The sequence below is a fragment of the Magallana gigas genome, chromosome 4 (genome assembly GCF_963853765.1).
Source record: "Magallana gigas chromosome 4, xbMagGiga1.1, whole genome shotgun sequence".
Classification (NCBI taxonomy): domain Eukaryota; kingdom Metazoa; phylum Mollusca; class Bivalvia; order Ostreida; family Ostreidae; genus Magallana; species Magallana gigas.
Window position 1 is genome coordinate 49,155,345 of NC_088856.1, and position 13,085 is coordinate 49,168,429.

General features: G+C 32.0%; 1 protein-coding gene across 1 annotated transcript; it reads left to right on the top strand.

Annotated features, from left to right (window-relative positions):
- The first annotated feature begins 591 nt into the window (after positions 1-591).
- LOC136274884 (calcium-dependent secretion activator 1-like) lies at positions 592-6,428 on the top strand. The gene is made up of 8 exons (XM_066082707.1): positions 592-609; positions 919-936; positions 1,817-1,891; positions 2,219-2,302; positions 2,412-2,519; positions 2,786-2,890; positions 3,414-3,500; positions 3,851-6,428. The coding sequence occupies exons 1-8, from the start codon at positions 607-609 to the stop codon at positions 3,986-3,988; spliced, it is 618 nt and encodes a 205-aa protein (XP_065938779.1). The 5' UTR covers positions 592-606; the 3' UTR covers positions 3,989-6,428.
- The last annotated feature ends 6,657 nt before the right edge of the window (positions 6,429-13,085 follow it).

Consider the following 13,085-nt stretch of genomic DNA (forward strand, 5'->3'; position numbering starts at 1 on the left):
TAAACGATACTTTACAGAAAAATGTTCGCCAAAAATATTATAAATGCAATTCAAATTGTTTCAAAAACTTCCATCTGAGAATTTACCACGTTACATTCTAGGAGACAAAACATTACAAGTTCCAAATTTGAAATTTTGAAATCTGTATTAAAACCGCCTCTTTGACCAATGTAAAATCATATGATTAGCTTTCTACTTTTTCAAGCTTGCAGACCGAGCTCTCTGGTAGGATTTTTGTGATGAACATTGTATTTACCAGTTAGCTATAGATAGCTAGCTTGACTAAAGCATTACATTGCCAAGGTGGATTGTGGAGATTTGTGAAGCTTGCAGACCGAGTTCTCTAGTAGAATTTTTATGCTGAACATTAATTGTTATTGGCAGTTAGGAATTTTAAGTTCACTTAAAATGCTTCATATACTGTAGATTAAAATCAACTCCCATCAGTACCTCTCTACTTTGATAACAATTTGAAATCTTGTAATTAAAAAATGACTTGTCAGTGTCAGAATTTTTATGAATTTAAAATCAAGTTATTATCCTTAAGTTTGCGTTTGTTTTACTTTAGGCCTTGCATTTGTGTGGGCACTTGACAGTGGAGAAAATATGGTATGTAAAATACAAAGACTTTTGCTGGGTTTTATCTTTAATTCATGAAATTTAAAGTCCCTGTAATATCAGACCATCAAATCTCTATATTTCAAGACAGTAAATACAAATTCACTGTTTTCAGATATATAAAACTTTCTTTCAAATTGATTATTATTTTGTAGTGTTTTGATTTGTGACCTCATCAATAACATTGTATCTACTTGTTGTTTATTATATAATTTATTACAAATTTTTTTAAGTAGCAGTATACATGTTTGTTTATTTTCAAACCAACTTTTTATCTTTTTGGATTTTGTTTCTTTTCAGACACTTGTAGAAAATTCGGTATTGTGGTATTATGCTAATTCATTTTCTCCCTCAACTCTGTCCTTTTTTTCTCCCCATGTGTTCTTTCATTAACATTCCTGGTGTCTCTCTGTGATCACATCAGCTATTAACATTCAAACATCCTCAGTATTTCTCAAAGTGTCTCATCCCTTCTTATGATCAGTGTGATTTTTCATGTTCTTTATGTATTTTACTAAAAATTGTGTTTGCTGTAATGCTTGCTTCTTCTGAAGCATTCATAAACGATTTATGGTATTTACAGTAATATATTATGCATATTTCCATTAATAGTTTCATAATTCTATCTTCCGTAAGAAACTAAAATGGTGATTGTAATAATCATTTTATCTCAATACATATGTACTAGGTTTTTTGGTTTTTAATAGAACTCAGTATTAACTAATGCAAGAAATGTTTCTCTAAAAATAGTCATTGTAAATCTTAAGCTGGCATGTGCTTTCAAAGTTGGAATATTTCAGTTTTCTAACAGTTTTGCTACATTTTATTATGGTTTGAATTTCATCTTGTAAGAATATGAAATATTTATAAACGATACCCATATATTTAAGACCTCCAAGACAAAGGGATTAGTAGATAAAAGTATCAACTGAAAGTAATATTTTGTTTGATAATTTTGTAATAATAATTAATCTGCTTATGATACATGTACTTGAAATAATTAAGTATTTTTATGGGCTTAATTTCAACTATTCTCATTATAATATGTTAATCTAAAATGAAAGTGATTACATCAAGATATGAGTTCCTGGTATTTTCTGTACTTTTGGTTTAATATATTCTTGTTTGGTTAAATATGTTACATTGATTATTCTTAAAAGATTTGAGAGTCTAACAAAATCTGTTTTGTTTTTTGAAGCACCAGTACCATACTAAAATAGTGGATTTTTTGGATAGGATACAAGTTCAAATGGTCAAATGTTTGATAGAAAAGGTAAAGTATGATAATGTGTGTTTCATGTGTGGGTTTGTGCCAGGGGAATAAAACAAAAGAAAGAGGCAAGGGTAGAATGAAGAGAGAGAGAGAGAGAGAGAGAGAGAGAGAGAGTTTAAAATTTAAGTAATTGCAGTTCTGACAAGTAAAAAAGAGAAAGAGAAGAGGAGAGATATTAAAGTTAATAGTCCTTCCAATAGTGAAGATAGTAGATGATATGAGAGAGAGAGAGAGAGAGAGAGAGAGAGATGAGTGATGAATGAACAAATCAGAAGAAAACCTGATTATTAGAACGTTTGAGAAGAAGGTGAATATTTGTCATTTCAGCTGTTGTCAGTACTGGAGTCAGTGCTTAGTAAACTTGCCGGATATGATGAGGGAACATTCTTTTCTTCAATATTATCACTAACAGTATGTACTCTCTCATTACATATTTGAAATATCTCAAATAAATACATTAAAACTTTTCAATAAATGCTATATATCAATGTATTAATTTCAACTGTATTTAATTGAATAGAAACCAGTGAATGAGCTGGGCAAAGCTTATGTTGATTTCATGAGAGGAAATCTGGACATTCTTAGGCAGAAAATTGCAGATGAGTTATTTACTCTGTCTATATTTGAGGTGAGGAGCCCAATTATTTAAGATGTCAGGCTTTCCTTAATAACAGTATTCTAGCAATGATGCAGATTTTTGTGAAATGAATTTGTTGAAATTTAATAATGAAATTAACATGGGTGTGAATCTTTATAAATTATATTTATATCTACCTTACTGTCAAAAGTAGTCTTAGGGACAAAAATCGTAAAATAAGATTTTAAGAAACTGATTTAATTAAATTGTATTGGTAAATGTGAAGTTCTAATGGTGTTCTATCTTGGACATTACAGCAATGGTACACAGGTCAGATGAAGATGATCTGCGATTGGTTGTCCGACCGGCTGGACCTGAGTCTCCACCCCTACCAGTTAACCTGTGTCATGACCATCAACAGGGTGAGTTCCGGGCCTCCATACCTCAATGTGAGGCTGGATGGTCAACAAATTAACATCAGTCTTCCTAAAATTTTAAGACATGATTTGTTAAGCTATAAACTATGATTCAGTAAAGAAGAAATCCATATATTTTACCTTTTAGATTAGGGTATTTTCCTATAGAGCTCTTCTTTAAAAGGAGATCAATGGTGTCTAAAATTGACCATGACCATTGAGCCTTTTTGATGTGAAAACGGGATCTTTATTTTGTCAGCTTTCAATGAATTGAAATTGTAATCATGTCTTCATTAATTTTGCTATCCATATTTTGTGGACTGTCCTAATTATTTACTAGTATATAATAATCTTGTTATGTACCCCAAAGCAAAAGCAGAATCAATGTAATGTCATTAATTCAACAATTCATGACTCTATGTAGTTTGGCATCCTTCTTTATTTAAATTTGTGGACTGTCAAGTAATTACTGTGTCATTTGGACTTTTTAAAAGTGGTCAATAAACTTGTGTGATGTATTTTGTTTCAGAAATGTTTCTCTGACTTTGAGCTGCAAGGTGTCCCAGAGAATGCACTCAATGCAAAAACCTACCAGACCATCTGTAGCAGACTACAGGTATTGCTTCTGCTCATACTCTGTAAAGATAATGGTTAAATAAAATATCCTATGCAATGTGTGATTATGATTTTAATCTAATATATATTTCTTTTGATACAATTAAAGACTATGAGTGCTTTTGCTTGATATCAATACAAACCTGGATTTAAATGATTTACTTAATAAAAGATTAATTGAAATTTTGCAAGTGTAATTATTTTTCAGTGAAAGAATTTAAAAAATAAAGCATGTACATTTCAAAATGAAGTAGACTGTTTCACAATTTTATGTTATCAAATTTTGTCCCTAAACGTACTGTTAAATGTTTGTTGTACTTGTATAAGTATAATATTCTGTTTGAATTTAAGGTTGAGGAGGCCACACAATCTGTAACTCAGTCAGAGAACAGCAGCAAGACTTCAAGATTCCTGGGGGGTGGGGGTAGCTCCATGGGGGGAGCCAGCAGTGGTACTGGGAGCCAGGCCAGTGGTGACGAGTCTGACTGAGGGAGAGGTGGGGGGTTTTATGATGGAGGGCAGGAGTTTCGAGAGGGAGGGGTGCAAGTTTATGAGGAAAGAGTAGGGTTCTATGATGGTGGTTCATGAGGTTATAAGAGTTAGGGGTTGGGGCTTTATGAGGGAGGGGCGGGGTTATAGTTCTGTGATCTGCTGTTTTACACGTCAGCTTTGTTTTCTTGTTGAAGTTGACACACTTCTCAGTAAATATGTATGCAGTTAAGCTTTACTGTGTGAGAAGTTTAGACTAGATGTGTTCAATTCAGACTTTACGGTGTGTAGAAAGTTTTATTCCATGTATCTGAGTGCGTTAGAAAAATTTACCAGACTTAATTGTTGATCTCAAAGGCTCTGATTTGTCTGATTCACTTTGTGCTAGTTTATCAAAAATTTTGTGATTCTTTTTTTTGCAAAGGGCAACAAATTGCTTTACAGACAAATTCATGTTTAGAATAGAATGTCTTCATCTTTGCGAAAGCAAAATTTTTTAACTTTATGAGTACAAGTCAAGATAAAGAATTATTTCTTCTTCAATGTGATTCTGTCAGTAAAATTGTCCTTTCTCTCCAATTCTTGTTACAAGGTATTAATAATTGTTACTTCTTAATACCAATACTAATATATAGGCTTAAAATAAATCAGAGTAAATGATGACATTTTCTTATGTTGAAGCATAATATATTGTATATTTAAATATGTATTTAGATTGTAGCATTGTAACTGCTGCTTGGTCAATGAGCCCATGATTGAAAATTAATTGTGTAAAATATTTTTTTCTTTTGTTGCCATATTTTTTTTTTACAAGAAAGTGAGTAGAAGTAAGCTATAAAATTGGAAGAGTAAATTTCCGTATTTAAATCATATAAGTGTTGTGGAGCCGTAAAGGAGAATAAGTTATATTTTACATTATACAGATTACTAAGCTAAAACTATCATGCCTTTGGGTGAAGCTTTGTTGAATTGCAAGTGGAAAATTTCTGTCTAAGCTCTGGTAATAATTTCCACTTTTGATGGAATACTTTTGTCATATCACTGCCAATTCTGTATTAAGTAATTAATCACTGGTAAATGATTTTATTGATAAAAACTGGTTGTTTTTTTCTTACACATGTACACAAAATATCAAGATGCAGAATGATGCAATTTTTTTTGGAACATTTTGTTTATTTTTGATTGTTTGTGAGATTACTAGTATATACATGTACAAGGTTGTTTATGTTTTTACTGTGAACTTATTTCAGAATATTTTATTTTTATCAGGCATTCCCGACTGTTTTAGATTATATCTATAATATTTTGTCTACATGACATTACATAGTTATGCATTCCGAGTTATTTTTTATGGTAAAGAACATTCCAAAGATTTAAGTACAAAATCTCTTTATAAGCGATCACAAATGTCAGTTGTGATGGAACTGATTTGGACATCTCAACTTTGTCTTTTTACGGAGTAAGAACCAGTAACTGTTGTATTTGACAGATTTTTGAAATCAAGGAGCTATATTATGTAAGTTCAATTCAAACAATTGAAACAATCATAGCTGATCCATGATTTATGTCAAAATTTTGTCAACTCATATGTGCTGTTTTAGTAAGGCCTTCCTGTGGTGTTTTTCGATCAAACAAAAGGGTCATTCATGCTTTCTGAAAAAAAGGTCATCAATATGTGTAGCAATTAAAGAAGCAATGTGGATTAATTATCTAGAGACTTTATGTAGCTGTTTGTTATTTATTGCTGTGAAGTTCATATATGTATAGCATTCCTTTAGGATAAAAGCAAACTCATTGGTTAGTAGAGCTGATAATCGATGTAGGGCAATTTTCGTGCAAAATTTTGATCCAGAATTTCTCTCTACATTAACTATGACCAAAGATGTCTAGCATTTTTTTGTTTCATTTATATCATCCTCCTAAGGCTGTTGCTGTGCTACATTTGTGTTTTTGGTTGAGCTCATGCATTCAGTTTTGTGTTCTATTGAGTGATAGTAGAGATTATTATTTTGTCTGCCGAATTTTCACTAGTTTACAACATGAAATCTACAATTTTACAAGAACAGTTTTAATTCAACATGAAATCCATATAATACATAGAAAAAATGTGCTTTTTGACTAGAAGTTACAGTATTTCTATATGAAAAGAAATCCAATTTATTCAAAACAGATATCTTAGATACAAATTATAATGTGCTTTTTACATGTACAATAAAATGCTGTCAATCTGTGCTAGGAAATCCAATTTATACAAATCGCTTAAGGTTACATTTATGAAATCCATCTGGATGCCAGTTGGCATGATCCAGTTGGCTCCAGTTCAAGGCGGTCGTTGGAATCAGTATACATGTTGTTTCTTCTTGTTATTGAGAATTATGCAATCTGCGTGCAATATTTATTAAAGTCTGATGATCCATATTAAAGATGTAGAATGATTTTATGCCTGCGTTAGTTTTTTTTTCAAAAAGATTATTTTTTTGTACCTCACGAAACATTTGGTGGCTACGAACCAATCCATTCGTAAAATATGCATTCTTGAAAATTTGCACGGACGATTTTATTCAATAATGTCTGATTCAAGTATTTAGAAGGACATCTTAACACTTCTGCTATCTTTCGCACAAATCGTGCAAGATGGGATTATTATATGCGAGGAATCAAGTATGTGGAGGCAAAACAATTGATATCACTGTTCTTTGTCTGCAAAATGGCCAAAAAAGTATGATAGATGTAGTCTGCAATTGAATTCTGTAGGGGAAGCATGCATCAATCATACATTTGTGCTAATATTTTAAAGTATAGTTATTATATATGTTTTCAGAATTTGGGATCTTAACAAGCAAGAGAGTTTATTATGTGTATCCCATAAATATTAATTTTTAAGATTTTTTATTTTTGATTCAAAGAGATAACATTATTAGTTTTGATTTGCCCATCATAATACGTTGGAACATCATTATTTCTGGTGTTGGTTAGGTATTACAACGCAGGTATGATAAGGCAACTCTCAGCGATCAAATCCCTCTGATCGACATGACGTCACAATAAGCAGGATGATGTCATATTTTACTCAGAAACATGTTGATTTTAACTTTATCTCTGGTTTAAATTATAAAAACTACAGGCATAAAATATCACCAGAAACTCTTCTAACTGAATATATCTTCGATTTCTCTGTATTACGTATAATTATCATTGATGACGTCAGAAGCATGTTTAATAGAGAAGATCATGTCGGAAGACAAATCATCGGAATGCAGTGTAAACAATGCCGAAATAAGACGTATTTAATGCATATATCTAAGATTTAGATGAGTTTCAGTTCGGATATAATCGGGATAATATAGGCATGGATACTTTGTTTAATCAGCGAGTGTTATAAGGTAAGCAGATCGACATTTATATGGCTTTTCCAGTCTTTCCTCTGTCAGTGTGTACAAAAAAGGCAAAAGTGTAACACTACCCCGGATATTATAAGTGATGACTTTGGTAAATATCAACAGTATATGACCTAAACTACATGAAAAGTGCTGCTAGAATCCTGTGCTTCGTTGTTTTAAATGAAATATACGTAGTATTTTCAATGAAATTATAGAAGTTGAGAGGGTTTCCGATAAATATTTACAATATTTATGTTATGCGATCAACACTAGGATTCTAGCAGTAATACTAATAAACATGAACTAATGGCCTATCGAATAATTGTAGCAAACATACAAATGAACTTTGGGGTAGTGTTACACTTTTTGATTTTTTGTTAAGGTACAAAAGTGATCTATTTTTAACTGTCACGTGATATCAGGGCACGGCAGCTTCAAAGATCGAGTCGATTCCGAAGTAGAAAAATAATATTTTGGTGAACATATTCACTTGGTATTAATATTCCGCACTGTTTACATATAAATAAACAGTTTTTAAATTGATCATAATTTTGACGGTCATTAAACTCGGAGTTGCCTTAACCTACCCGCGAATTTCTAGTCAGGCAATTTTTTCGCCCAGTTTAGACCCTTTATGTTTTGAACATCCATGATGTTTGTCCACAAAACGCCTGGGCGTCGATAGAGATCTGTTACAACTAATTAATTTATATACCCTATAATGTTGCTGGGACAGAGATTAATGGTGGTGCCACTTTTTCAAAGGCAGGAGTTTCAGGACAAAAAATAGCTTCAGCAAGAAAAAACCAGAGAACATATTATTTACAAATAATGATCATGTTAAGTCATAACTCTAAAATAATGACTTGCACCTAAAGTTTGGTGTGGTACGTGTTGTCATACAGATTTGTCATTCCTGTGACCTAGAGTAAAACAGATAAAACATTGCGGTTCCCAACACTGGCTCATCAATTCAGACCTAGCCTGTCTACTTTTCTTTTTCATGTCATTGTACTATCACAGTGGTCTAGACAGTAATAGTGCTGTAATTGTCCATGGTATTTAAAGGACAACAGACTATGTCAGAAATAAACAGCATGTTAAAAAGTTCACCGGGATATTAATTTTTCGTTGGACACATGATCAAAAATGAAGAAATAGTTACTCTGTCATTGTAAGTTTTATCATTTTCCTTGATTTACACATTACAATTACTGGAAGACAGATAATTGTCTGAGAAACATACCAGCCACAACTAGAACTTTTTTGTCTTCAGCAAAAAGTAAGGGCTTTTCGACATCCCCTTTCCCTTTTTTGATTGTAAATGTAAGGTAAAATCGTATCTATTTTTTATTTAAAAATTCTTCACCGCCTTGGTATAATCAGTTGCCTATTAGAAATATAACATTATAAATAATGCAATGTTAAAAAAAAGATAACTTCAGCACTTTAAAAGTAAATATACTTTTAATTTCTAAAAGAATATTTCCAAAAAATCATAAAAAAGTAAGTATTAAATAGAAAACGTGGTATGCCTAGAGTATTAATGTTCTACGTTCATTAAGCAAAGCGAGATAACTCTTTTTAAATCACTTTTTTAACTTTTAAAAAGTTGCAATATTCACGCCCTTAATACTCCTATAAGAAGTAAAAAAATGGCCGTATGGACCATCATTTTTAAAATGTACTCTTTACTCAAAACCGAAAAGATTTTAAAAATCGGATGAAAAATAAAAAAGATACAGCTAAAGGGTTGTTTTTAGCTTTGACCCCTCTAGATCCCTTATCTTTCAAAATTTTTATCTCAAAACATTTTTCGGTCTGCAAATTAGGTCCCTCAATATAAATATTAAATATGAAAATATTTACTTCAAAACTGTTTGAGAAAAAGTTTAACATTAAAACACCCATAGACGATTTTTTTTATCAACTTATAAAACTGGAAGTTCTCAATGGTTTCAAACGAAACTTTAAATATATGATAATTATGACAGTTTTAACATTTTCCATTCCCCATTTAAACAATTTGTTGGTTATTTCAATTTTTAGTTTTTTCATCCCCCCCTTTTTTCATAGTTTGAAGTCTAATATCTCAAAAACAGCAAGAGATACAAAAAAGTTGTCGCTTACGATTTTGTATATCATACTATGAAGTATCTAAATCCAAAAATTTTTTAGTTTATAATCAAAAAATAAAATAGATACAAAGGTCCTTTTAATATTTTGTTTTTTGCACGTGTAAACCGGAAGTTTATAGACCGGAAGTCCAAAAAGGGACATACGGGAGAACTAAACAATTGCTAAAAGAATCTAACATTAAATTTTTATTTTTCGGTTCCGTTTTCAAAAAATCGCTGACGAAACTTTGTCGAGAAGAATAATAATAACTAGAACTTTTTTTTGTCTTCAACAAAAAGTAAGGGCTTTTCGACCGCCCCAGTTTCCCCTTTTTTGTTTAATATTTCAAAAAATTATCTTTAATCTATTTCCAAATTTTCTGAACACCTTGGTATAACCAGTTTCTTAGATAGGAATTTTTGAGTAGTGCAATGTCAATACCTCAATTTCCAGAGGAATATTTTCAAAAAAATCATTCCCCGGACACAAAACTTGGTATGCCTATAGTGTTTATGCTCTACATTCTTACAGCAAAGCAAGATTACTCTTACTAAATGAAATTTTGAAATTTAAAGAAATGATGATCTTTTGGCCTTCCAAACCCCTATAACGAGTCGAAAAGTCGAAAGTTACAGCTAAAGGGCTGTTTTGTTCGTTAGCCCCTGCAGATCTCTAATTCTTTCGAATTGTCTACCCACAAACGTTTTCGGTCTGCGCATTGTGTGTATCATTATATATATACATTGTGCGAGTTATTATAAATATAAAACCTGTTATATTTACTTTGATTTGATCTTAAATTAACATGGAATTCCAATAAACGAATTGATTTTTAACTATATACATTTATAATAAACACTAAAAACAATCTTTACATCTATCTTTATGATACTACATTTCAACGGCTTTAATTTGTTGTACTAAATAATTTTAATTTGAAGTTGAACCAATCCAATTAAGTTTAAAAGCCACAAATGCAATATTTATTCTATTAGGAATTTGTAAGCTAATCAACAACTAGCTCTTGAGTCAATTTAAACGTGTCTATTTTCAATAGTGTACCATAATCTAAAGTTTTTTTTTAAAGATATCTTTTTGACAGAACACTTAAAATAAACCCGGTATTTTTTTAACAACATTTTGGTCTCATCAAGAGGATAAAATAAATTTCTTATATATCATTTTCTCATATAAACACAATCTGAATTACTGGAGTTGTTAAGAAACTCCAAAAACTGACAATTCAAGCGCTTCATGGTAACTATAGTATGTTGGAATCATTGATATTTTTGCATTAATATCTTTGCCATACACATGATCTATCATTGTTCCACTATCAGTAGTTACTTCCGTTACTAGTTGAGTATATCCATTTCTCTCCATTAACTGTTTAATCGAAGAGCTCCCATTGTTTATGTTTTGATTAAAATCACCAATAATAAGGCAAGGAAGATTCAAAGTCTGAACAACTACTAACATTTTATTCATTGTTTTCAAAAAGCCTTCAACAGAATACGACGAGGGTCTGTACAATGTAATAAATAATACATTACTCGCTTTAAAAGCTATGTATTCAAGATTGTCAATAGGTAGCATAACTTGTTCATACTGGCATTGTCTGTTAAGCCCTCTGTATACAGATACTCCTCCTTTGGCTTGAGTTTGTATAGCATTGTCCGAAGTGTATGAATTTTTGCGAAGTTGATGAACTGAAGCAAACGAATTCAATTCCGTATTAGGAGTTATTTCATTTGTGATCCATGTTTCTACTAAACATACGAAATCAATATTTCTGTTTCTTAAAGTAATCTTAAGATCTTCTAAATGGTTTTGCAAGCCCTCTATGTTGTGATACAACACTGTCAGTGTCTTTTCAGTCACCTCTTTCTCTGTTTCAAGAAACTGATCCATCGATGCTAGAGATTCCTGGATACATGGATTTGAATATATTGACTTTTCATTGAAATCTCGCAACGTTAAACCTTCCAGAGAAGTTACACGGCTTAAGGCAACATAAGCTTGTCCTGGTTGAAAAATCTTTTTCAATGATACAACTGCTTTAGAAACTGTTAAACCTTGCACTTTATGAACAGAACATGCCCAGGCAAGCTTTAATGGAAATTGTTTTCTAACAATGTTACCGCCTTTTCCTACCATTTCTTCTACCCGCTCGATTAGAACTCTAAGTTCGCTATTTACTTTTGTTCCCCGTCGTTTACCAACATGGTTATTGTCAAAACAAACTTCTATCAACTTCACTTCCGATGTATTCGCCTTTCCATGTACCAATCTTGTAACAGTTCCAAATGCACCGTTAACCAAACCATCTGCAATATCTACGTTGTAAATCAGCATAACACGTGCACCAACACATATTTGAAGCTCTTTTACTAATCTGAATTGTTTTTTAACCGACGAAAGCGTGTTTACTTTCTGTTCTCCTCGTGATGCCTTTTGTTTGACACAGTCTTCGGCTTTTAAAACCATTGGTTCTATTTCATTATTTGAACAGAGTGAAGCTAATGCTTGTGCATTGAATTCATTGACTTGAGCGTTTGTCGAAAATATATGTAATGCATTAACAATTTCGTCATTTTCTCTGCTCTGTAGTAAATCTTTGTCCTCCGAATTTAAGTTTTCCTTCTTAACCTTTATTCTACATCTGTTGAGAAGCTCGGCAAATTGTTTATCTTCCTTTTGTCTCATAATCTCGGTCAAAGTCACAAGTTTGAAAGAATCATTCCAAAGATCAAAGTAGCAATCGTTTATGAAAAGGGGTTTTCCCTTAACTGGTGGTAATTGGTAAAAGTCCCCAAAGGCTAAAACGCTCACATTTCCAAATGGGGTGAAATCTCCAGTTTGTTTAATTTGTCTTAAACGGCCATGTATGTAGGTCAACATTTTTTTATCAACCATCGAGATTTCATCAATTATCAACAATTTTAGCTGCCCAAGTTTTGTTCTAAGAGTATTTAACTTATCATCACCAAGCGGTTGATATTCAAAAGGCAAAGCGCTGTTTCCAGGTATGGCAAATGTACTGTGAATAGTTGCTCCTCCAATATTAAATGCTGCTACACCAGTCGGCGCCGTTAACAATACAGATATATCGTCAGGATTTGCAAGGGAAGGAGCAAACAATCGGGATAATTCATAGTAAATGCTTTTTATCAAATGACTTTTCCCCGTTCCAGCACCTCCTGTGATAAAAACTTGTAGTTGCGAAGGTTGTCTTCCACCAATTGTTTCAAGACACCATGATTTCAGTTTGTAGAAAATCCTTTGTTGGGTTTCATTTAAAGATCGTATAATCTTTGAGCCTTCATCTTTTGAAATTAAAGGTTGGGAAATTTCAACTGAATTCGAAGACTTTTCTAGCAAATCAGGAACTTGCAATTCCAATTCAATATTGTCAGTTTCTTGAGCTTCGAGCCTTTCAACTTCTATTTCTGGACAAATCTGTGACCATGCATTTTCTTGAATACCACCGTTTTCTAGAGTTTCTTCAGCTTTTTCTAAGGCTTCTATATCTTTTTCAAATGAACGCCGGTTCTTAACAACTGTTTGTTTAATACCCGGAGAATTATAAAATTTCTCGT

What these genes read in the sequence shown, in the direction of transcription:
- LOC136274884 (XM_066082707.1), top strand. An exon ending in TCAAATGTTTGATAGAAAAG is followed by an intron (nt 1,892 to 2,218) that starts GTAAAGTATGAT and finishes TTGTCATTTCAG; the next exon opens with CTGTTGTCAGTACTGGAGTC. An exon ending in TTACTCTGTCTATATTTGAG is followed by an intron (nt 2,520 to 2,785) that starts GTGAGGAGCCCA and finishes TGGACATTACAG; the next exon opens with CAATGGTACACAGGTCAGAT.